A 21,944-nucleotide genomic window follows, 5' to 3' on the forward strand; every position below is an offset into this window, starting at 1 on the left:
TAACAATGCCCCATTTAGCAGTGAGTTTAGCTGTGCACTCCCTGCCTCTCATTTATCTCAGTTACAGTACAGTAATTTAAACGTGCATGCAATTATTGTAGCATAGGAGACCAAAGTATTAGCAGAGTAATGCTTGTTCAAATACTTGTCAGTTGTGTGTCTTTAACATGTATTTACCTGACATCTGATCTCTGATGATAATGTATTCCAGAAGCAACCCTGCCCAGAAATGATTTATACAAAGCAATCCAACTGCTTTCCCTGGTGTTTGCGCAGGTGCATTATCAAGGCAAGTTGATAGAAACTGTGTTTAATCATATAGGGCTGTATTGTGCCTGTTAGGCACTTTCTTATGTTGGGGCAGGTGCAGAATGGCGTGCCCCAAGTGGAGATCCAGGAGGAAATCTGCTTCCTGCTGGAGGAGCACACGTGCTACTAAGCCCTTCAATGAGTGCAGCCTGCTTTCCCCTGTATGCCTGGCCTTTGCATTGGGGATGGGACCATGGTCCCACCTCTTCCTTATCCTCTTTTGGGGTGTCCCGGGCACCAGGGAGCAGTCTCTACACTGGATTGAAATCATTCCCAGATATTTATTGTGCTGGAACTCAACAGGGAACGCTTTGCTTCCCCAACCCACACAGAACAGCTGAGCATTATCTGGCCCAAAGGTATTCCTGAGGTAGCTATCATGTGTGGTATAAATATGAGGTAATTCTTATTTTATATACAAAGTCATGTCATATTGCTTTTAGTTGTTTGGATGAGTGGTGCTTGTTTTAAAAGTGGCAAGCTGCATATCTAGACCCTAAAAAAGTTCACAAGAGGCTATAAAATGGTAACAGAAGGCACTAGCATCTACATTTACTTGTATAAAGTCACTGCTGATTATAGAGAATGAAACACTGACTCTAGAGATGTTTGTAGCTATTCCTAAAAGTCAGTACGTGCTTTTAAAATTACACTGCATGCTTTACATGATTTTCTGATACATCCCACTAGTAAATCCTTTGAGCACCGCAGCAAGTATTTAATCCTCAAAGAGCCCTTTCTAAAGTTTATTTGCTCTGATAAGTGAACAGCCCTACCTAATTTAGGTGTGCATCTGTGTTTTTCATCATCAGCAACAGTTGCCTAAAGCCACTGTAATCTGAAGAGAATGTGAAATGAAAAATACTCATACCTTTATTTCTATTAGCTGCCCGAGGTCCTCAGATTCAAGATAATAGAATCGCCTCTAATACTAGGCTCTTATTACAGAAAGTCTAGTTCTTAGGTTTTTGAATCAGATAACTTACAAATTAGTTGCTAGGTATTTTTGCAGGTTTACCAGTGTTTTGGGTTAGGCGTTGGAGAAGCTTCCTTTTCTGATGGGAGAAAGTTTGCAATTTCAGCTTGAAGCGGAGTTTTGTTTTTAATATGAAAAGGGAAGCATGATGATCCTTTGGATTCCTGCAGGGCACTTAAGTGAGAGCAGCTATTGTTTCATGTTTTTGGAGGGAGGCACTCGGTTTTGCACTGATGGAGGAAGTTACATCAGCATGCATAATGAAGCAGTAGGAGAGCAACTTGTACTGTTTGGAAGTGGACACTCTCTGTTCTCACGGTCTGACAAGTGGCAGGGAAGAATGTTTCCTGAGAACATTTACTGTGTGTAAAATCACATGCAAAAGAGGAGAAGGAAAGCTAGAAAAAATGTCAAGTGAAATTATTAGAATGACATGGACTTCTGTACAGTTTGCATTGTCTTGACAAAGTGGATTTTATGGAATCATTTTTTACATTGAATTCAGAACAGAGGAAGTGTCAACATGAATCACCGAGCTACAGCTCCGAAGACAAGAGGTGATAATTATCTGAGCATAAAGGTACGTTGAACACAGAAGCAGTCAGAATAGTAATAATGTGTATGGTCATAAAAAGTACGTTACAATAAAATGTTATGTTTATTGACATCAGTAACAGTTTTCTAATTATTTTGGAAAAGTAATCCAGTAGTTTTATATTTTACAAGTTCAGTTTTCCACTCCCATTGCAAGCAGGTAAATGTAGACAAACCTGTCTAAATCTTTTTGAATATATATGACAAATAAATATACATTTGGATAAAGAGTAACTCAGTGCCTTTAGGTTAGCTACATGGGAGAAAGCAATATATGTGAAAATAAGACGGTTTTAACTCTTTCTCATCTGCTAACTCAGGCAGTGGTGATAAATTGTTCTTCAGCTCAGAATTGTGTAAAATGAACTCAACAAACTGCTTCTCACTGTGGGAGAAATGGAATTTACTGTCTTAAGAATATAGGCAGTGGCTTATATGTAGGAATGTCTGTTGGCTTAAAGAATGGGCATGGCTTAGTAAAACAAAACAATCTTTTCAGTGTCAGATAAAAGTGACAGAAGCTGCTTTGTGTTTTTATGTGAATTGTTAAGAGTGCTGACTTGTCTTTGATTCAGCTTTTATTGAGAAAGTTAAATTGAGAGTGTTCCATTTGGCAAGTCGTCTACTACTCAGCAATACTTCAAATCACACTTGATAGTTTGATGTAGTTAATTCAGAATAAAAGTGCATTAAAACATTTGCAATTACAGAGAGGGGAAACTGCATGACTTTAAAGCTTATAAATCAGATGTGTTAATCAAGATAATATCTGAAGTAATATTCATTTAGAAACAATGATAATGTTCTTAGGATACAAGCATTTTGTATGTTCTAAAAGGGAAGTTTAAAATATATATCAGTAGGTTTGGGTCTTGTGAGCATATTGTAGTACAGATATATGCATTGCAATATCTGTCTCCATGAGGATGCTTTGTAATAAGTTCTATTAATACATAATTTGCCTAATGTTAGCTGATTATGATTATATCAAAGCACAATTACCACAATAAATGTTCATTGTTTATAACTTACTGTGATGCTGTATTACTGCTTAGGCTGTAAAGCTGAAACCAAATTAACATTCACAGTCAACATTTGTTGGAAGGAACCCACTAAGTTAGTAACTTCTCTCACCATCTGACCCAATGTGTATTCTTCTTGCTATATAACGCTATATGGAAAAATCCACTGGTTTCTGAATCGTAAACTTTTTTATACACTAGGCAAATGTTCAGTACATTAGGATTTTAAAGCATATGTGGAATGTTTCCAATGGGTCACAGCAAAGTTCAGCAGCATTGACCTCAGTCAGGTACACAATGGGAGAGATAACATTTAGTCAGCTTGACATGTCAATCTATTGTTGTCACCCAAAGTAAGAAATGCATTCAGACTAGCACTTTATAGTCCAATGGTTTTAGTCTTTGTGCGCCTGGTTAAAAATTTGGTTTAGCACTTTCTGTATGTGACACAACAGATAATATTAATTTTGCTTGAAGTATCTACTGAATACTTTATTTCTTTTTGAGCTAAAGGATGCCAGACAAAGACAAAAATCATTAACAGCTCATTTGACTTTGGGCTTGAATCAACAGGTGGGCACTACTTTGTTCCTAATGCCCAATGATCTACAGTCCTTTAGATACCCTTGTGTAGTGAGTGGATGTTTGCAAGTATGATTAAGATTTTGATATGAAATGGAGTTCTATTTTTGTTGCTTCTGCACCAAGTAAAAGTAATCTTTGTTCTCCCTTAACAGTACGATTAGGTAGGTCAAACAAAGGACAGTAGATCTAAATCTAATTTTATCTTTTAAAAATTATATTTTGGTTTCTTGAAACTGATACTGCTACTAATACTGTACCTTGAATAGATATTTTCAGATATTTAATTTACTTGTGCATATAATATGGTAAAATGATCAAGCAAACGTTCAAAATGTATATTTTTAAAAAATATATATTTTTTAAATCTTTAAAATGTAGGCTTTATCTTTAGCCATTTTTTTGAATGTGCCAAAATGTATTTTAATGTTGTCTTTATTTTTTTTTTAAAGAACAAAGCAGAAATCAAACTTTGTATTTCTTTTGTCTCGGGGACCTTTCCTTTGGCGAGTATGATCTCAAGATTAAACTGCTTTGTCTGTTTTAAAGGCTCGCAAATTATTTTATTGCCAGCAAAAATTATAGCATCATGATGAACTCTTTGGGATAAATTTGGACTGTAAGGCTCTGTCTACACTACCCACCTTTTAGCGACACACCTGTGCTGCTAAAAGGTGCAGAGGGCAGCTGCTGTTCGTCAGCAGGACAGAGCTGTCCCACTGACAAAAAACTTCCACCCCCAACGAGCGGCAGCAACTTTGTAGGAGAGCGCTCCTGCCGACAAAGCGCTAATCACACTAGCACTTTTGTCGGTAAAACGTTTGTCGTTCAGGGTGGGTGTTTTTTAACACCCCGACCGACAAAAGTTTTGCCGACAAAGTTCCGGTGTGGCTGTTCTTGGGGACTTGGGACCTCTGAGGAAGGCCCAGTGTATCAAGGAGCACCTGGGAATGTATTGTCTGAGCAGCCTGTGTTCTACTTCTTTGGCAAAACCTTCTGGTTTCTTTTACAACAGTGTAAATATGAAGTAACTGTTTTGACTTAAATGGAATTACTACAGTTTTATTGCAGTGTAAATGAGAGCAGTGTGTGGCTCTTTGAAAGGCTTCAGTGTTGGTTCCCCTGCACTGTACTGGATCACCTGGCCAGTGTAAAGGGTGTAGACCCGTGGTTCTCGACTTATTACACATTGTGGGACTCATATGCAGCCCACAGTGTGTTACCTGGGTGGCAGGGCACCGGCAGCCCAGAGCCTGACCTCGGACCCTATGGGGCTGACCAGCTGCCCTGGACCCCACTACGAACCCCTGCCGCATGGCTGCCCTGGGCTCCTGACCCCGCAGGGCCGGCCAGGAGCCCCAGACTCCCAGCATGCGGGGCAGGCTGGCAGCCCTGCCCCCACCGGGCAGCCCGGAACCCTCCGCGCCAGGCAGCCTGGAACCTGGTGGACCCTGGCACGTGGGCTGGCCTTTAGCACACAGCTGAGCTGGGCCGCAGCTGTGTGCTAATCGGGCTGCATGCGGTCCGCGGGTTGAGACCCACTAGTGTATACTCAGGCCATATCTACACTTACGCTCTTACAGTGGCACAGCTGTACCAATATAGCTGTGTCGCTGTAAGAGCATTCGTATAGCCATCTTATGCTGATGCGAGAGAGCTCTCCTGTCGACATAAAACCAGTTCAATGAAAGGCGGTAGCTATGGCGGTGGGAGAGCCTCTCCCGCTGACATAGCACGCTACACAGCACGCTACACACAAGCACTTATGCTGGCAAAATGTGTGTCACTCTGGGGTTGGTTGGTTTTTTTTTTTTTTCAGACCCCTGAGTAACAAATGTTTTGCCAACATAAGTGCTAATATAGACATGGCATCAAATTCTGCCCTCACCCCTCCCTGTCTCTTTGTGGAGGCTAGCTGTACTTTGGCCCCAGGCTCAAGCAGCCCTTTTGTTCAGGGAAGGGAAAGACTATGATTGCAAGCAGCTCCAGCAGGAAGAGAGGAGAGCTCCTTGCACCATCCCTCATGCCCCCACTGCCTGCCTAGACAGGGCTGGCCACAATCTGGCCATTTAGATTTTACACCACAGCTAGTAAATACAGTCCACAGACCACCTAATGAATGTCTTTCACACACTTGCATGCTGTAGGGTAATATTTAAATTAGATAGGACCTAGTGACCCAAGTCACTATCTTCTCTGGGCCTCAGTTTCTATCTGTAAAATGGGGTTAACAAAACTTACTCTGGGTATTGTGATATTAATCAGTTAATATTTGTGCTGCGCTTTGAGACTCAGTTGGAAACAGTTGTAGAAGTGCTGATGTTATCTTGTTCAAGATGTTATCTTGTTCAAGTTTCAGTGACTTCAACTTTAAACAGTTGAGATAAATAGTATCCCCTGTATTTTCAGGATTCTCACTTTGATTGCATAGAAAAGTTCTTGGTAGACTATAAATATATTTTTAAAATTAATGTATTTTAATGAGGCAAGGTTGGTGAGGCAATATCTTTTATTGGAGCAACTTCTGTTGGCAAGAGAAGTTGACCCAATAAAAGATATTCTCTTATCCACCTTGTCTCTCCAATAGGAGATAATTGCCATGGCCAGAGACCATCTGACTTTTTAAACCTTTATTTTGCCTCCAGACAGAACAACATTAAATGTTAAAACCATTGATTAGAAGGACTGGCTTTGCAAAGAAGTTGTCATTTAGCACAGCTGGCCTTAAGGTGCAAGAAATAAAATTGTTTTTAAAGACCCCTAAGCTTTTCTAACATTTGGCATTAGATAGCTGGAAATAAAATTATTCATGTATGTTGCACTCAAAGTGGTATTTAGTATTTTCAGTAACAGAGCAGGCAAAAAGTGTAGAAATTGTGAATAACAATTCACGTTTTGTGTGTATTTCCATATACCACTATTCTTTTTCCTTCATGCCCACTACAGGGCCCAACATTTGGAATCTTCCTCTTGTCAAGATTCCTATGCACCTAATTCTGTTGAAAGAGCACAAGAGGAAAGAGGAGAGTGGCTTTGTGTGTTCTCTAAACTGACAGAGGTCCCAAGCAGGGAAATCTTGAAGATCTAGTAGCCAGTGCAGAGGCCCAGGACATGAATACAGATGCCTGTGTTGTTATCTAGGTCTCTCCCATGGCAACATGGGGTGCTCCTATTGATTCTCTGACCATACCTGGGCCAAAACCCCACATGATAGCACATTGATGGCCTGTGCAAAGGACAATGTTGACACTGTCGGTCTTCTCATACGCTGGGCAATCCCTGTGATTTACGGTGTGGTGATGTTGCAGGAAATGGCTCTCCACAGGCCACGCTCACTCCCAGTTCTGCCACATTCCTCCCTCTTCCAAAACAAGGAGCCCAAAATACAGAAAAATATGTCTTCCATAGAATTGGCAGGAGTGGGAGATGATGGTATGTTTGCACCTTCTTGGCAGTCTCAACAGGTTTCGGTCATTTGGGCCAGAATGGACCATTTTGATGTTTTCACATGGATAAAGATGAAGTAACAATAACTATTACTGTCTGATGGCGGTCTGTTGGCCTATGTAGCATGAAATGATGATAGCATCAGTCTGTCTCCTGGTGGAGACATATCCACATTGCAAAATTTGCCCCGCCTCAGCAGTCTCAAATTAGATTTGCGTGCCACACAGAAACTAGGACATCCAATGTTTTGCGCTCAAAATGTTGGATATGGTTGAAACCAGTTTGAAAATTTGGCCCCAGTTACTTGCATATTGTGGATTGCACCTTTGAAAGATGATCCAGTTTTCTTCATTGAATATGATTTTAAATCTGCCAGGTGATTATTTTACAGAAAAAATTAAATCCAGCAGGTCATTTTCTATGAGAGGCCCTCAGCTTTGAAGATCACTTGTTCCTTGGTCCAAAATAAACAGTATTAGTTGACCTTCAAGGCATGCTTCAAGACCTGTCTTTTTACCTAGGTTTTTGGGCCTGATAATGCTGCTCATTGTGGGTTAAGAGGGGTATTGTTGGAGGCCTGATTGATGTGCATATTTTCAGGTTTGTATTTTGTTGTTGTATTTTTTAAATTATGTCTGGTTTTTTTTGTTACATAAATCTATAAAAAATAAGTAAAATGAAAAATTGATGTAAGTGAATCATGTAATACAAATAATACTAAGAATAGATAGGTGAGGAGGGAAGCTCTTGGACGGCTTAAAAACCACCTCTGTTTTGTCAGGTCATAGGATTCAGTCTGCAGCCAGAACACAGTAACAGACACCAAGTGATGAGAGCAATGAAAAATGCTGGAACAACATTAAAATCACTCTTGATTTTCCTCACTTAATTCTACCCCCCTCAAAAAAGAGTAAGAGTCACATCAATCTCTCTCATCCTCTGAATTTAAGAACCATGCAGTCTCTTGCTGTAGGTGCTCTTACTACAGTAACTCTCTGATGAGCACAACTTTTCTGAATGTCGTGAAGAGTATTCAGAGTTAATAAATTTTTGTAAAATATCTTGACAATCAAGCTATTGGGAGTCCATTCAAATTATTTTAATATTGAAGTTCTCTGTAAGAATCAAGCACTTGCTGAGAGTCATTAACTAAGCATTTTAAGTCTGAATGAGATAATAGTGGTAAAATAATATTTAAATGTAATTCTTGCAGACTTATTTAAGCTTGTATTGTTCATTACACAGACTGAAGTAATGTCCAACATGTCCAGGTGTTTCCTTTAAAAGCAAAAACTGGCCAAAATATTTTTTTCTTGGCACTTTATGGTCATTCAACCTTTTCTTTTATTGAAGAGACAACACAGCCACAACAATCTGTATAGTTGGGACTGCATCTGCTTTGCCCATTTGTTTTCTATGTTGAAGTCAGCCTCCTCCATTTAATTAGTGGCATAAATAAGAGTTTTAGTTATGGGCAAACTTCAGATGTTCTATTTGGACAAACCCCAAAGAACTGACTGCTCATCTGAACCTTTTGAAGTCTCCTCCCTGCCAAACCCTATCCTCATTCATATGCTTCCTTCAGTTCCTGCCACCTTATCCAGATTCCTGAAGCTAGTAACCCTAATATTTATCACCCTAATATTCATACAGCTTTGTGTTTGTCTGGTGAGGGTTCAACAGGTCTAGCAGACTCTGCTCACCCAGCTGCTATCATAAAATCCTGTGCATTCTAGGGCTTCATAGGTCCGGGGGGTGTTCTACACACTCTTCATTCTGTAGGTTCTAAGATGAGATACAGAGCTGGCAAAACTTGGCTCTCACCTTTATTCTCTCCCACTGAGCTTCCCTTCCTGGCCCTGCTTCATTCCTAGCCCTCCTACTTCCTTAGCCCTTCCTCACCCTCCCTCCACGCTCTGTTGCCTACCGTTGCAGCTTTAGTACTCTTTTTTTTTTTTTTTTTTTTACCCCAGCCGGAGCAGCAGCTGTGAGCCACCTCTGCTCTGCTGTTTCCTGGAGGAAATAGGACCCAGCAGTGAGGGACACATTGGGCATGTAAACTAAAGGAGGAGGGAGAGGCAGGGGTCAGGGTGAGCTGTTTCCAAGAATCCTGACTGGCCCCTCCCCCCAACAGCCACAGACCATCCCGTTTCCTTATGGCAGTACATCCCAGAGCTGTAAGATCATAGAGCCCTGATGCAGGAAGCAGTGCACTAAGGATCAAGTTGCCTGGCCCAGCCCCAGCGGAACTGAAGGAGCGCTCTGGCTGGCCGGACAGGATAGCCCTCTGAAAATCAAGGCATTGCACTTTGCCTGGGTGGTCCACCAGTGACCTACCTTGAATGTGGGAAAACATTTTTCCTGGGTCTGTAAATTGGACCCACCCAATGTACTTTAAGCTCTTAAAATAGGCAACTGTAATTCAAGAGATATGAGATTCCTATCAACTGTGTGTCTGCCTCCCTTTAAAAAAACACTGTTTCAGGATGTGGCTGAAACAGTCAATCTTATTTAATTAAAAAAATATTTTTGTTTGACTCCCTGAGAGAATTGCACATACATTGATTCAGAGGATTTATTAGTAAGTTAAGGACAATTCAGCAAAATTGCCCCTTGGACACTGGAGGCAAGGGCTGTACTTCCCTTTGCAGAGAGAGAAAAAAATCTCCCTTTTTGGTGTATAATCCATTAGAATTGAGATTACAAAGATTAAACAAGTCCCTCGGTAAGTCTGAAATTGGGGCTTTTATTAAAAGTAATACTAAAACTCCTAATAGTTTGAGGGTTATGCAGAAATGTACATAGTCCTTTCTGCCAGTCCTCACCAAGTCCAACTGCTAGGAGATTCGAATTGCAAATGCAGTGTCTCTTCTGCTAATGCTCTACCTAAAGATCTATTTCTTGCTCTTTCTCTCACACACAGGGATAGAGGAAAAGGTGACCCCTGTTCTTGCGAGGGTGAGTTAGTCAAATATACTTCTGATGCAAGGTTTTTGGACACACTTGGAAAGGGCAGCTCCATAGGATTTGAGCAAATTCTAATGTAGAGGGAAGTAATTTCTTCAGGTTGGCCAGCAAACTATGTGAAAGAAGATTGTATTGTTCAGTCTCCCAGCTTTTTACATTAGGAAAAATTACTACAATCCTCCAATTATTGTTTTAAATATGTTTTAGTTTAAGTTTAGTTTGGCTGATTTTATGTTTTTGCAGTAATGAAGATATCCCAGTCTCATTCTAAAGTCAGGATTTCCTCTACTGTTGGAAAAATCTAATTTGGGACGGTAGCTTTGGTCAATGCTGCTGTTTGTCCCTAGTAAAGTTTACAGTTTGTCTCTAGTTTTTGAAGGTTTGTAAGAAGGGGTTTATGAAAAGCTGGCATATCAGCTCTTGCACAGTTCAAACCACATTGCTGGGTGAGATGGATATATTTTTGTCTTGCATCCTCCATATGCAATGAACCTTATTCGTCATGCAGTTTGAGGGACTTTCAGATAGAATCCTAATAGCACGTGGGGATTTGGTTTAGTGTTTTTAAAAGTCTTTCCTGACCTCCTTTGGTGCTTGTGGATGCAGTTTTATTGCATCTTCTATTAGAGTTCTCAAGTTCTATTGAGAAAGTTTGACAAAATTACAGAGATCCTTTGCTATGCAGTGCAGGTGGGAACAATTGGTAGGCAATGGGAAGGAGTGGAGAGCAACAGTCGGTTATAGCCTTCTCTCCAAATCCTGGACACTGCAGAAGTCTCTCTGGTGGGCCTGGGCTCTTCAGCTTTTGGCTGTAGCCTGGGAAGGAACTGCTGTCTGTGGTCTGCTCATCTCAAGTCTGAGCAGATTGAACATTGGAAAGTTGTACCAGCAGATGGATGTAGCCACCACTGAGAAGTTTGCCTGCAGCCTGGCTGCTGTACTGTGTGGCATACTGAGGAAGCAAGGAATTCCAGATGCTGTGTGGAGGCACTGAGTTCTCTGCACATAAGCTCCTGCTATCTTTATCTGTCATGAGATCTTTACCCATCCACTGGTATCGGGGCTCCTAGTTTCAGGAAGGAATGGGAGAAAGTAAACTCTCCCCAAGCCTCAGTGAAACAGATGGATAGGAAGCAGGGCTGGCTCCAGCATTTTTGCCGCCCCAAGCTGCGGAAAAAAAAGCTGCCATCGGCGGCAATTCAGCAGCAGATCCTTCCCTCTGAGAGGGACCGAGGGACCCGCCGCCGAAGAGCCGGACGTGCCGTCCCTTCCCGTTGGCCGCCCCAAGCACCTGCTTGCTGCACTGGTGCCTGGAGTCGGCCCTGATAGGAAGGAAAAATCTGAGAGTGGGAATTGGTGAAGTTTCCAGCCCTCTTCATGGGATAACTCAGGCTGATGCAGTGTGTGGCCCAATAAGTGAAATGATCAGTTAACAGAACTAATGTAACAAAGAAACAAATGGAGAACGGTGGGTATGTCTGCCCTGTCCCTGGTGGTGAGCCTCCCAGCCGGGTAGACAGACTGAGCTAGTGTGCTAAAAATAGCAGTGTGGAGGTTATAGCTTGGGCTGCAGCTCTGACTTTCAAACCCACCTGACTCCCTAGGTTTGAGAGCCAGAGCTCCAAGCCCAAGCTACAATGGCCACACCTGTATTTTTAGCTCACTAGCTCAAGTCCTACTAGTGTGAGTCTGTCTACCCAGGCTGGGAGGCTCACTCCCAGCTGAGGTGTAGACATACCCTAAAAGGTTATTAGGAAAGGAGAAATAATATGCAAAAATACAAGGTAACCAGCTCTGAAGAAAAGGCTAAACTTAACAGCCCCAAGCACAAAAGAAAAAGTTCATGACTTGCTCTCCTGAGACTCAAAATGTTCAGATACGACCCTTTTGTGACGCATTTGCCTGTGTATCCTTTTTCTCCAGCTGCTGACTTTTCAAAGCTGATAGCGAAACATACATTGTTGAGCAAGAACTGACCTCGAGCTAACTAAGATCTTTCCAGTTCTGATTTTATTGTTTTTATGATATAAGGAAAGCTTAATATTCTGGGGCTCTCACTCATTCTCTGACAGCTAAGTTTGCCCTTTTTGTCATTTGAACTACCAATTGCTATTTCTTCATCTCATAGACTTAGAGAACTGGGACTTTTTTATATACTATCCTTTCTGAAATTCCATTTGGAGATGGATATTGTAAGATATATCACTATTCTCTGGGTGGATTTTCAACATACTTACAGAAATAGTATTTCTTTTAATCTTTTTTCTGAAACTCGGTGTGGGGATTCCCAAGGAGGATGTGAACATTCTCTCCAGAGAGGGTTTTTCTGATGTACCAAGTGCTTCTGTTTATATTTATCATGTGTTTTATATAATCTGTCTTGTGGTTAATAAAGCAACTATTTCACTTTCTCTTCTTGAGGTCAAAGAGCTTCTTAATGCCATTAGGCATCTTTCTGGAAATTATAAAGTAATTAATCAGCATTTTAGTTCTTGTAAAAGTTCATCAGATATTGTTTAATAAACAGATGCCAGTTTAGGTGGAAAGCAGCTAAGAAGCTGTGGCTGATCCGTTTTTCCCCCCCCCCTGTGCCTGTTTTTTTTTGTTTTTTTTTTAAATACTTCTCTTGAGGCCCTTTTTGTTCTAAGGAATCTTACATAGCTTCAAGTAAAAATGAATAATTGTTTACCACTGCAGTTTGGGACCTAATGTAACTGATCTTAATCAAGCCCATCACTCTGGGATATGAGCATGAGTCATATTTACTGTTCTAAACTCTCCTTTCAACAGTGCTACCTACAGGAGGCAACAGTGAGAATTCTCTATCCATGCTGCTAGCTGCAGCCAATCAACTGAATCCGTATTGCAATACATTGCCGCATGGTGGGCCAGATTCTGATTGGCCCCAACGTGGGTGGATAGTGGTTGAGATGGTGCACGGAGCCTCCTCTCCCCTTTGCCTGGGTAAGGGGCAGGCAGAATTCCAGTCCCTGGGCTCAGAGGAGCACAGAGCTGGTCTATCTTGCCCCAAAGAGGGAGTATAAGAGGTGGTGGCAGGGCTATCTTACCTCCACAGACATTGGAGAAAAGAGCTAGTTGGCTGCCCAGAGGTAAATAAGTTCCACTCTACAAAGAGGTGCAGTAGCAGGTTTGCAGCCTATGCCCCCACCCACGAGGCATTTTGGTGCTTGGTGCTGCCCCCACCCACACTGGGGAGCAGAGCCATATCCCCCTGTCCTATGGACTGTGCCTAAAGGTCAGAATCCTGCCTTGCATTAGCGCTGTGGCAGTGCACTGCATGCTGTAGGATAGTTGCAGGAAAGGTGTAAATGAACTCTGCCGAACTTGCTGCAGTCCTAGCGGTGCACTCTTTTAAATGTATTCAATACAATCAATATTTTGACAATCAACCTTTCTTCCCATTAGACAATAACCAATTTTGAAAAGGCTGTTAGCTGTTTCTAAAGTGTTCGGTTACCAAAGCCTGCTAGAGCTATTAGCTCTGATGACAGTATAACATGTGGATATGTTACCCAGCAGCCGGGAGCGTGCCTCCCAGCGTGGGGAGACAGCTATGTGCCAGCTCTGCGAAAGCTAGTGGGATAAAATTAGCAGTGTGGCCATGGCGGCCCAGGCAGCAGCTCAAACAAGCCACCTGAGCGCACACCCAGAGGTTGGGTGGGATTATAATTGGGCAGCTAGCCCCTGCTGCCATGGCCACGTTGTTTTTGTTTTCGTGTATATCTACCTGCCCTGGGAAGCACTCTCCCAGCTTCTGAAAATGTGGGGTGCACTGCGGGGCCAGGACAGCCCCTACAGGGGATGAGGAGGGAGCACCACACTTCCAGCACCACTCCGCTCCCAGACCTGCTCCGCCTCCAGGCCCAGCTCTGCCCTCACTCCCTCTCCGCTCCCAGACCAGCTCCAACCCCAGCCGCAGCTCCACTGCCCCCTGCTCTGCCCCCAGCCACAGCTCCACTCTGCCCCCTGCTCTGACCTCAGACCAGCTCTGACCCCAGCCACAGCTCCACTCTGCCCCCTCCTCTGACCCCATACCAACTCCAATCCCAGCCACAACTCCACAGCGCCACCTGCTCCGGCCCCAGCCCACTCTGCTGTCTTTCCCTTTCCACCCCTAGACCAGTTCCTCCCCATCCCCAGTTTTGCCCCCATCTCTGCCTTCAGCCCAGATTCCTCTGCTGAGGAAGCCTGTGCAGTAATGGAGTGGGGGCATTAGTGGTAAGCGGTGGCATGACTGTAAAATACCCTGTGTGGCTCTCAGCCACTCTCTAATATGGGTTACACTATTATGGGGGGAAGGAGCTGGGACCTGTTGGAATGCCATCACAAGGGAAGGGATTGTTTGGGGCTGTTACAGATTTTAAGGAATCATAGATTTGTGTTTATTTCTTGTGGAAGGCACCCAGATTCTACAGTGATGACATTATAAAAACCTAGTTAGACAGGGAGCCAGAGCCCATTAGAAGGTCATGTAGGTGGGAGGAGGCTCCTTATCTAAACTGATCCAAATCAGAGAGAAAGGACTGAGGGTTGAGCAAAGGTTCAGGCAAGTTATTAACTCTTTGAACCATTTTGCCCTGCCCTACCATACATTTTCCCTGTTAACAGCTAACCTGTAACTGGATCAAAATAACCCTTTCACCTGCTGGTTTTATAAATCAGTGAAGACTAAAGACATATTTGTACATGGGACACTTACAAAACTGCTAACATGTCTGGACTGGACAGTGTAATTCTAGTTAAAAACAACAGTAAGAATAAATCGAGGAGACTTTGTTGTTTTCTTGTGGAAAGCCAGGTTCCTACATGAATTCCTTCAATACTTTTCTTGGTATTTTCGTATATGGTTATGACCAGCAACTTGCCCTTCTTTCTGCAGAAGGATTTGCAATTTTCTCTAGTGCCACCCCATAGTTACAGGTTATATTTTTGACACATAAAGTAACTTCACAGCAGCAAATACTTATTTGAAATGTTGATCAATGTATTATTAAGAATGTTTTTAATAGCTTTAGTTTTGAAAATTCAAAAGAATGTAAGAATTTAAGACTAAGAAATACTTAGAACATAGTGGGTATAAGATTAGTTGAATTAAACCTCAGAGACATCTACCAAATTCTTAAAATAAAAATCTTGAATATTTGAGTTGAGAAGGCAACATTGCTGGGACAAGATAGGATGTCTAATAAGATAGAGAGAACTAGATTTCTGAACATATATATACTGTATAGTAAGAACTACATTGATCATACTGTAGTGTGTTTTTTACGGTACAGCCTGAAAGTGTATAATATTCAGGAAGGCAGGTATGGTGATACACATACAGAGATGTCCCTGCATGGTTTCATACTTTAAGCTGATGAATCAGTTTAGTATCCATTATTTCTGAGCACTGTTCATCAAGTCTGACTCAGACTTTAAAGGTCAACTATAAGTCACTAGGTTTTTAAGAAAAATGCAATATTTCATGTATAATTTCAATAATGCTGTATTTGTCAGTATTTCCCCCCACCTTCACCCTTTATTGAATAAAACAGATGCCATTGATTTCCACTCCTGCTCACTCAAGAATTTGTAATTTTTAACCACACAGTTGTAACTAAATTTGTGATATGTTCTATCGTTACCGGGGCACATGAATAAGAAGCATGAAAAAGCTGACTTATTATTTATTCTTCATATGAATACAAACACAAAGGGTCAAACCTGCAGTTCTTAATCATTCCACACTCCATAATGTTAACAGGACTTTCATCAGATTATAGGCTGAGTAAGGACAGCAAAATTTGTCCCATATTGTTTTAAGATTTTCATAGTCCTCAAGCAATAGCTATAATGAATGTTCTGAAGGTATATTTTAAAATGATAATCTGTTTTAAGTGACTATGTTTTCAGTGCTCAAGATTTGTGTTTAACAAGTTTCTATTTTCTTTAATCGCTTGCATCAGCTAATTTAATGCAATGAGATGGAGAAGTTGGTTTAAAAAATTGAGTGAATAATTGGTAGCTTACTGGGAAAATTATACTTGAAAGGTACTGAACAGATGATAAAACCTATTTTGGAGACTTGATAAACCAGGTGGGTTCCTTACAGACTGGATACAAGGCAGACTCTGGCAAAGGATTGAATAGTCTATTTTGTCTTTGAAAACAGTTTGTTTTGGCTGGGTTTAAAAGTGAAGCTGGCAAATAGGGAGGGCAGCACAGCTTTCACACAGGATGGTCTTTTTTTCTCACGACAGCTAATGGGAATGCATTTGGCAATACCAATGCTGGCTTCTTTCAAAGATTAAAACAAAAAACCTTTCATGTGTGAATAACATGTTACAGGCATGAGAATTGGTGCTATATCTCATGTTGTTTTATTATGTAGATTGTTGGAAAGGATTTAGTTAGCCCACCTAAGCTAAAGGAGACTGGAGAACGGAGGTCTGCAGTTTGCTTCAGGAAATTTCTGATTTCATCAGTGTGTGAATGGCCCCACCTCGCCCTTGCCCCTCTCCACTGTCTTTGGGATGAAGAGAATGCTTAGGGGCAGGGGCAGTGGAACATGCTGGCTGGGGCACCTGGACAAGGGTGAGGAGATGTTTTATTTGCAAAGGGGTGGGGGGTGGGAGAGGTTAACTAACAGGACATGTGCCTAACAGCACCTTGAATGCTTTGTAAATTTTGTGTATTCTTATCTGTCTGTCTTGTCTATTTAGGTCCCAATCCTGCAATTGGTAGTGTGCAAATAGATTCCTGTGCCTACATGTGGCCCAAATGAAGTCAATGGGGTTCTGCCCAGGTGCAGCAACTGCCCACATGCTAAGTGCTGTAGGATTGGAGCCTTAGGTTGTGACCTTTTCAGGGCGTGGCGTATGTCTTCCTATGTGTTTGTATAATACCTAGCCAGATCTTGATTGGTGTCTCTGGGCATCAATAAGAATTATTTTTAAAAATGACAAACAGATTGAAAATTCAATCTCAAAGTGATCCAGATTATAATTGGAATGTTTTAAAACTAATTTGGAGATAATAGTTGAAAGTCTTTTTGGAAGCCCTGATCTTTACTCCAGTCACCTTCCTTTCACCAAAAGGCAGAAGCACAGAGAAGAAGGTGACAGTGAAAAGCTAGGAAGAGGAGGGGGAAAAGGAAAGGAAGGGGAAAGTTAATTTATGAAGAACAAATAATAGTAAACAATAATGAGATGCACACTCAACAAACCAAAGTAGTCATATTATTGTGGCAGATGTCACAAGGTGGTACTGTTACACATAATCTTCCAAGTTCTTATACTTAGTGTGTGAGCAAATGTTCATTTTTGGGAAGACATGGTGTGGTATTAGTTTTTTGTTATGCAGTGTTCTCTGTAGAACCAGTGGTCTGGGAGAGGGAGCTGTGTGAGCAGCAGCAGGGTTTGTTCTCTGCTTTTTGTCTCTGATATCAGAGTCAATTCTTGGGGCAGTGTTGCTCCCTGGTAACCAGGCACTGGTGTTGGGCTGAGATTCCTGAGAGAAGGGGCTGCCCCGCCTGCTGTTAGACCACCTGTGCTCCAGAAGTGTGCATGCATGTATGTATAGCGGAGGAGCAACGCTGATGTCAGAATGGGATATAGGTGTTGGAAGAAGAGACATCAAAATGAACTTCTCTCACTTGATCTTAGTGCAGTGGGGAGAGAATGACAAAGTCGTCTGTCCATCTTTTGCTATATTATATCTAAATGTAGGGGATAAACGTGTACAGGCTCACAAGATTAGACCATTATGCTTTGAGCCAGGGCTTAAATTCTCCCCGAGTATTTCCTGGAGCCCCGGGGCTTCAGCCCCCTGGGGTGTGCCGGGCTCTGGGCTTCTACTCACAGGATGCGCCGAGGATCTGGCGGGTTTAAAAATATTTACTGGAGCTCTGCTCTGGGTGGCTCCAACTGAATTTAAACCCTGCTTTGAACCTGCAAATATCTACATGTGGAATTTTACTCTTTGATTGCCATTGAGAGACAATACCTAGCTCTTATATAGCCCATCACCAGTAGATCTCAAAGTGCTTTACAAATACAGATATGGAAGTGAAATCCCTAAGTTTACACCGTAGGCCAGGGTAGAGACAGGAACAGAATCCAGAATCTCCTGATTCCCTGCCTGGTGCCTGTCCATTGAATGAAATTACCAGAATGTGTTGATTTATGAATAGCCAGCTCAGCAGGTAGCTGCTTGAACAGCAACTCTTCCACTGTTCCTTTCCTAGCAAGAAAACACTTGTAACCTTATTTTAAGAAGCTTTGAGTTTTCTCAAACTTTAGCCAATTCTTCAAAGTAGGTTAATTTAACATTTGTGTGTACTGCTAGATCAGGCTGGGATGGAGAGTATAGCAGGAGGGACTTAGCTAATCAGAGATAAATCAGTGGAATGTAAGCCAGCTGGGAGCTCCATGTTTCTGGAATGCTTAGGTACCATGAAGATTCTGTCACAGAAACAATGCATTTTTGAGAGTGGGAGGAGGAAGAAAGAAAAAGGCAATATAACCTCAGTTTTGATTACTCCTCCATCTCTCTTGTAAACTAGAGAATGAAGTGAAACTGGCAGTGCTCCAGCGTAAAGCTCTTTTCACTTTTTATAATTAAATGGAAAGTTTCAACATGTACAGTTTCTTCAGCATGTACATCAGTCACTTAGTAAGTTAATTGACATGCTGCAGAATCTGTGTTTTATATAAATAGTAGCCTGCTTTTTAGTTTATTTGTGTGCATTTTGTTATGAACATGTTTAATGTAAATGGTCAAATTCATCCCTGGTGTATATCAGTGGGCTTCAGTAGAGTTTCACCAGAGATTAATTTGTTGTTACTATTGCTCCTACAATGTTCAAGAGGATGTTCAAACACAAAAAAGTGCATAGTCTCTGTCCTGAGTAAATGGGACTTGAGCTCCTAACAGGTTTGTCAATAAAATTAACTGAAGCATAATATAATGTTATAAGAAAACCACTAACTACAGTTATTGAATTCAGATGTTTATTTCCTCCCCTGCTTTACAAAAAGGGAGTCATTTGCAAAATTTAAATTTTATATACCTCTTCTAAAAAAAAGTGTAGCTTTATGGTTGCCTTCCTTTCGCCACCCTAACAGAGGAAAGAAATTAAAAAAAAAAAAAAAAATCCTTATCCCTTGAATCTCATTTCTCCTTATTCACCCCATTATTTCCCTCATGATTTTTCGGTGTTAGTAAATATAGCGATGACAGTAGAAGGGATAACAGCAGAGCCTGCCTTTCAGCAGGTCCAGTAATTCCAAGATCATTGCATTCGAACATAGGATGGTTCAATGTAGGAACACCAAATTGGAACATATTCTTTTGGATTGTATTAGGGGTGGGGGAGGGGTAGCAGTCTACTGGGTGGATTTTGGCAGGTGGTGAATGGATTCAGGTTGGAGTGCATTTATCTTCTTAAAGGCTCCTCCTCCTAAAGAATCCCTTTGGAAACCTGAACCAATGAACTGGCTCCCACAGGGTTTTATGATCAGGAAAGGTTTTTATTCAGTTCAAAGTTGGGTACTTGGTAGGGGTTGAACAAAACCACATAGGCACAAGTAATGCCAAAGACTGAGGCATGGGTAGGAAACATATGTCACTGTCTGGGGGTTAGGATGTGGATGAGTAAGGGGAATGTGTCACTGCACGTCAGTGGTGGGAACATGTCATTGGCTGGTGGTGGATGGCAGTACATGTCACTGGCTGGGAGTGTGCTTGTTTCTCTCCCACTTTGCTGAGTGGCCTTCCCACTTCCCCCCTGGCTCTAAGACTCCTAATTCTCCTTGGCATTCTTGCTTCTCCCCTCCCTCCAACGACGTCTGGTGTCTTCTCCCTAAACTCAGGTTTGACTCTTTGATGAGCCCAGTGCTTTGTTTCCTTGTTGGTCTGATTATTGAATTTTCCCACTACTATCCAGTGGATTATTTACAGGTGTTGGGACACCCTATGCTTCATTTGTGGTGGTGGAGGACAAATTCCATAATCAGACAAGGAATTATGCACTGGGACCCAACACAAAGACAGTTGTTTTCTAAAGTGAGCATTATGGTAGTGAGAGGATAGAGGTGGAGAGGGAAAGTAGAAAGTTAGAATGAAATGAATCCGAACAGAACCTATGGTTTCAGTGTAATCTGCTGAGACACTGGGACTACTCTACTAAATCATGACCGCCCTTGACAAACAGACATTTATTCTCCTCCTTGACGCTGGCAAGTTCCCACAGTCTTTCTCATCCCAAATTAAAACAAGAGTTACACAAGAAGGAAAAGGCAGTAGTTACATACAGATAACATGTTAAACAAATGCCTTCAATAACCAATTGATGTCACAACAATTACTCTAAACCACCTTATACATAAATCCATATTAAAAAAACTAAACAGCTATGTGATAGGAACATTTAGGATGCATGGTTAAACACTCAGAAGTCATGAGATGCCAAAGGAAAGGTTGGGTACTCAACCTGAGCTCTGTCCAATGTATGTGTATGATCTGGTCTCTCTAACAATGCATAGTGTGACAAAGTAGCCCAATGGTGTTGAGCAGGGAGGCGGGATATATGACAAAGTCAGGCCGGACGGCTGCAAGAGGGTGTGGGAAGTCAGATATGTTAGTCCTATAAGCTGAGAAGGGGTTACCTCAGGTCAATTAGGAATACTTGGATCCAGTTAAGGGCTGCCTGAGACCTTTTAAAACCAGGAGGGAGAGAGAGACAAGCTGCTACCAGGCTAGTGGCAGCAGGGAAGTAAGCTTCTCCAGGAGGGAAGGCTGCGCTTCTCCCCAAAGGGGAAGCAGAAAAGTCTGAGTGTCTACTAGGGGAAGGACTGACACCCCAGGGCAGGCTACAGGGCAACCTGCAGCCCCAGTGAGAAGGCAGGGGAAGGTATCGCCCTTTGTTTTTATGTGTTTGGGACTATTTCCCTTTTGTTTGGTGGAGGATCACCCCGTAGGCCTACCCTGAGGCCTACCCAGGAAATATGGCCAAAGGAGCACAGAAGGGGGGAGGACAAACGCTGCCCAGAGTGGGGTGGGGCTGATTTACCCCAGGCCCACCATCGCCAGAGGGGGAAGTGCTTGGTCCAGCGAGACAAAGGAAGTGCCTTGCCACAATAGTAACTTCATAAAATTTTTTCTACAGCCTTAGATACATGTGACTTCATCTAGGGTTTTGTGTATGCCACAGGAACAGAGCCCAAGATGCACAGTGAATGGGACAAGGGTTCTTGTGAGCCCTTGCCTTACTCACTGCAAACCTTTCAACCTGTAGAAAAGTAGTATGGTATTGTATCATTAAGTGATTGCATTGTAATGCAGATGCAGAAGAGGGAAGAGGTAACGTTGCACACACTCAACCTTGGCAATTCCTAAAATTTGCGTATGCTAGACAAACAACATCCAAGATGTGAGCCTGAGACAAGACCTCATGCATACCACATAGGTATATATGGGCTGAGACAAGGGATTTTCTCAACCCCCAGTTTGTGCCTCTGCATTAGCTATTTCATAGTGCATAGAGACATTTACATATTTGACTCTACATTCCTGCCCTCTCAAATCTCCTTGGGGTGTTGACTGACTATATTTTTCTTCACTTACTGGCCAAAACGGTGTTATACCATGTGAACTCACTAGTGCGGAATGATTATTGCCTTCTCCCTCAGAGGTAGCTTTAATTTAGTGACAGGTTTCAGAGTAGCAGCCGTGTTAGTCTGTATCCGCAAAAAGAACAGGAGTACTTGTGGCACCTTAGAGACTAACAAATTTAAGCATCCGAAGAAGTGGGCTGTAGCCCACGAAAGCTTATGCTCTAATAAATTTGTTAGTCTCTAAGGTGCCACAAGTACTCTTGTTCTTTTTAATTTAGTGGTGTGTCAAGTGGTTCTTGTATGTACACCAGTCGTGTCTGAGTTCCTTGTGAATGAATGGGGGTGTTAGAGAAACATAAGTCATTCTCACATTGTTACTCATTCATGCCAAAAGGTGTACGATTTGCCATGCTAGATCAAACCTGTGGC

General features: G+C 42.1%; 1 protein-coding gene across 1 annotated transcript in view; it reads left to right on the top strand.

Moving 5' to 3' along the window:
• Window positions 1–1,808: 1,808 nt before the first annotated feature.
• PLEKHG4B (pleckstrin homology and RhoGEF domain containing G4B) overlaps window positions 1,809–21,944 on the top strand; it is a 119,711-nt gene continuing 99,575 nt past the window's right edge. The window contains exons 1-2 of the mRNA XM_065399601.1: window positions 1,809–1,865; window positions 3,936–3,989. Coding sequence (XP_065255673.1) covers window positions 1,809–1,865; window positions 3,936–3,989 — 111 coding nt within the window. The remainder of the gene's footprint in view (window positions 1,866–3,935; window positions 3,990–21,944) is intronic.

The sequence above is a fragment of the Emys orbicularis genome, chromosome 2 (genome assembly GCF_028017835.1).
Source record: "Emys orbicularis isolate rEmyOrb1 chromosome 2, rEmyOrb1.hap1, whole genome shotgun sequence".
Lineage (NCBI taxonomy): Eukaryota > Metazoa > Chordata > Testudines > Emydidae > Emys > Emys orbicularis.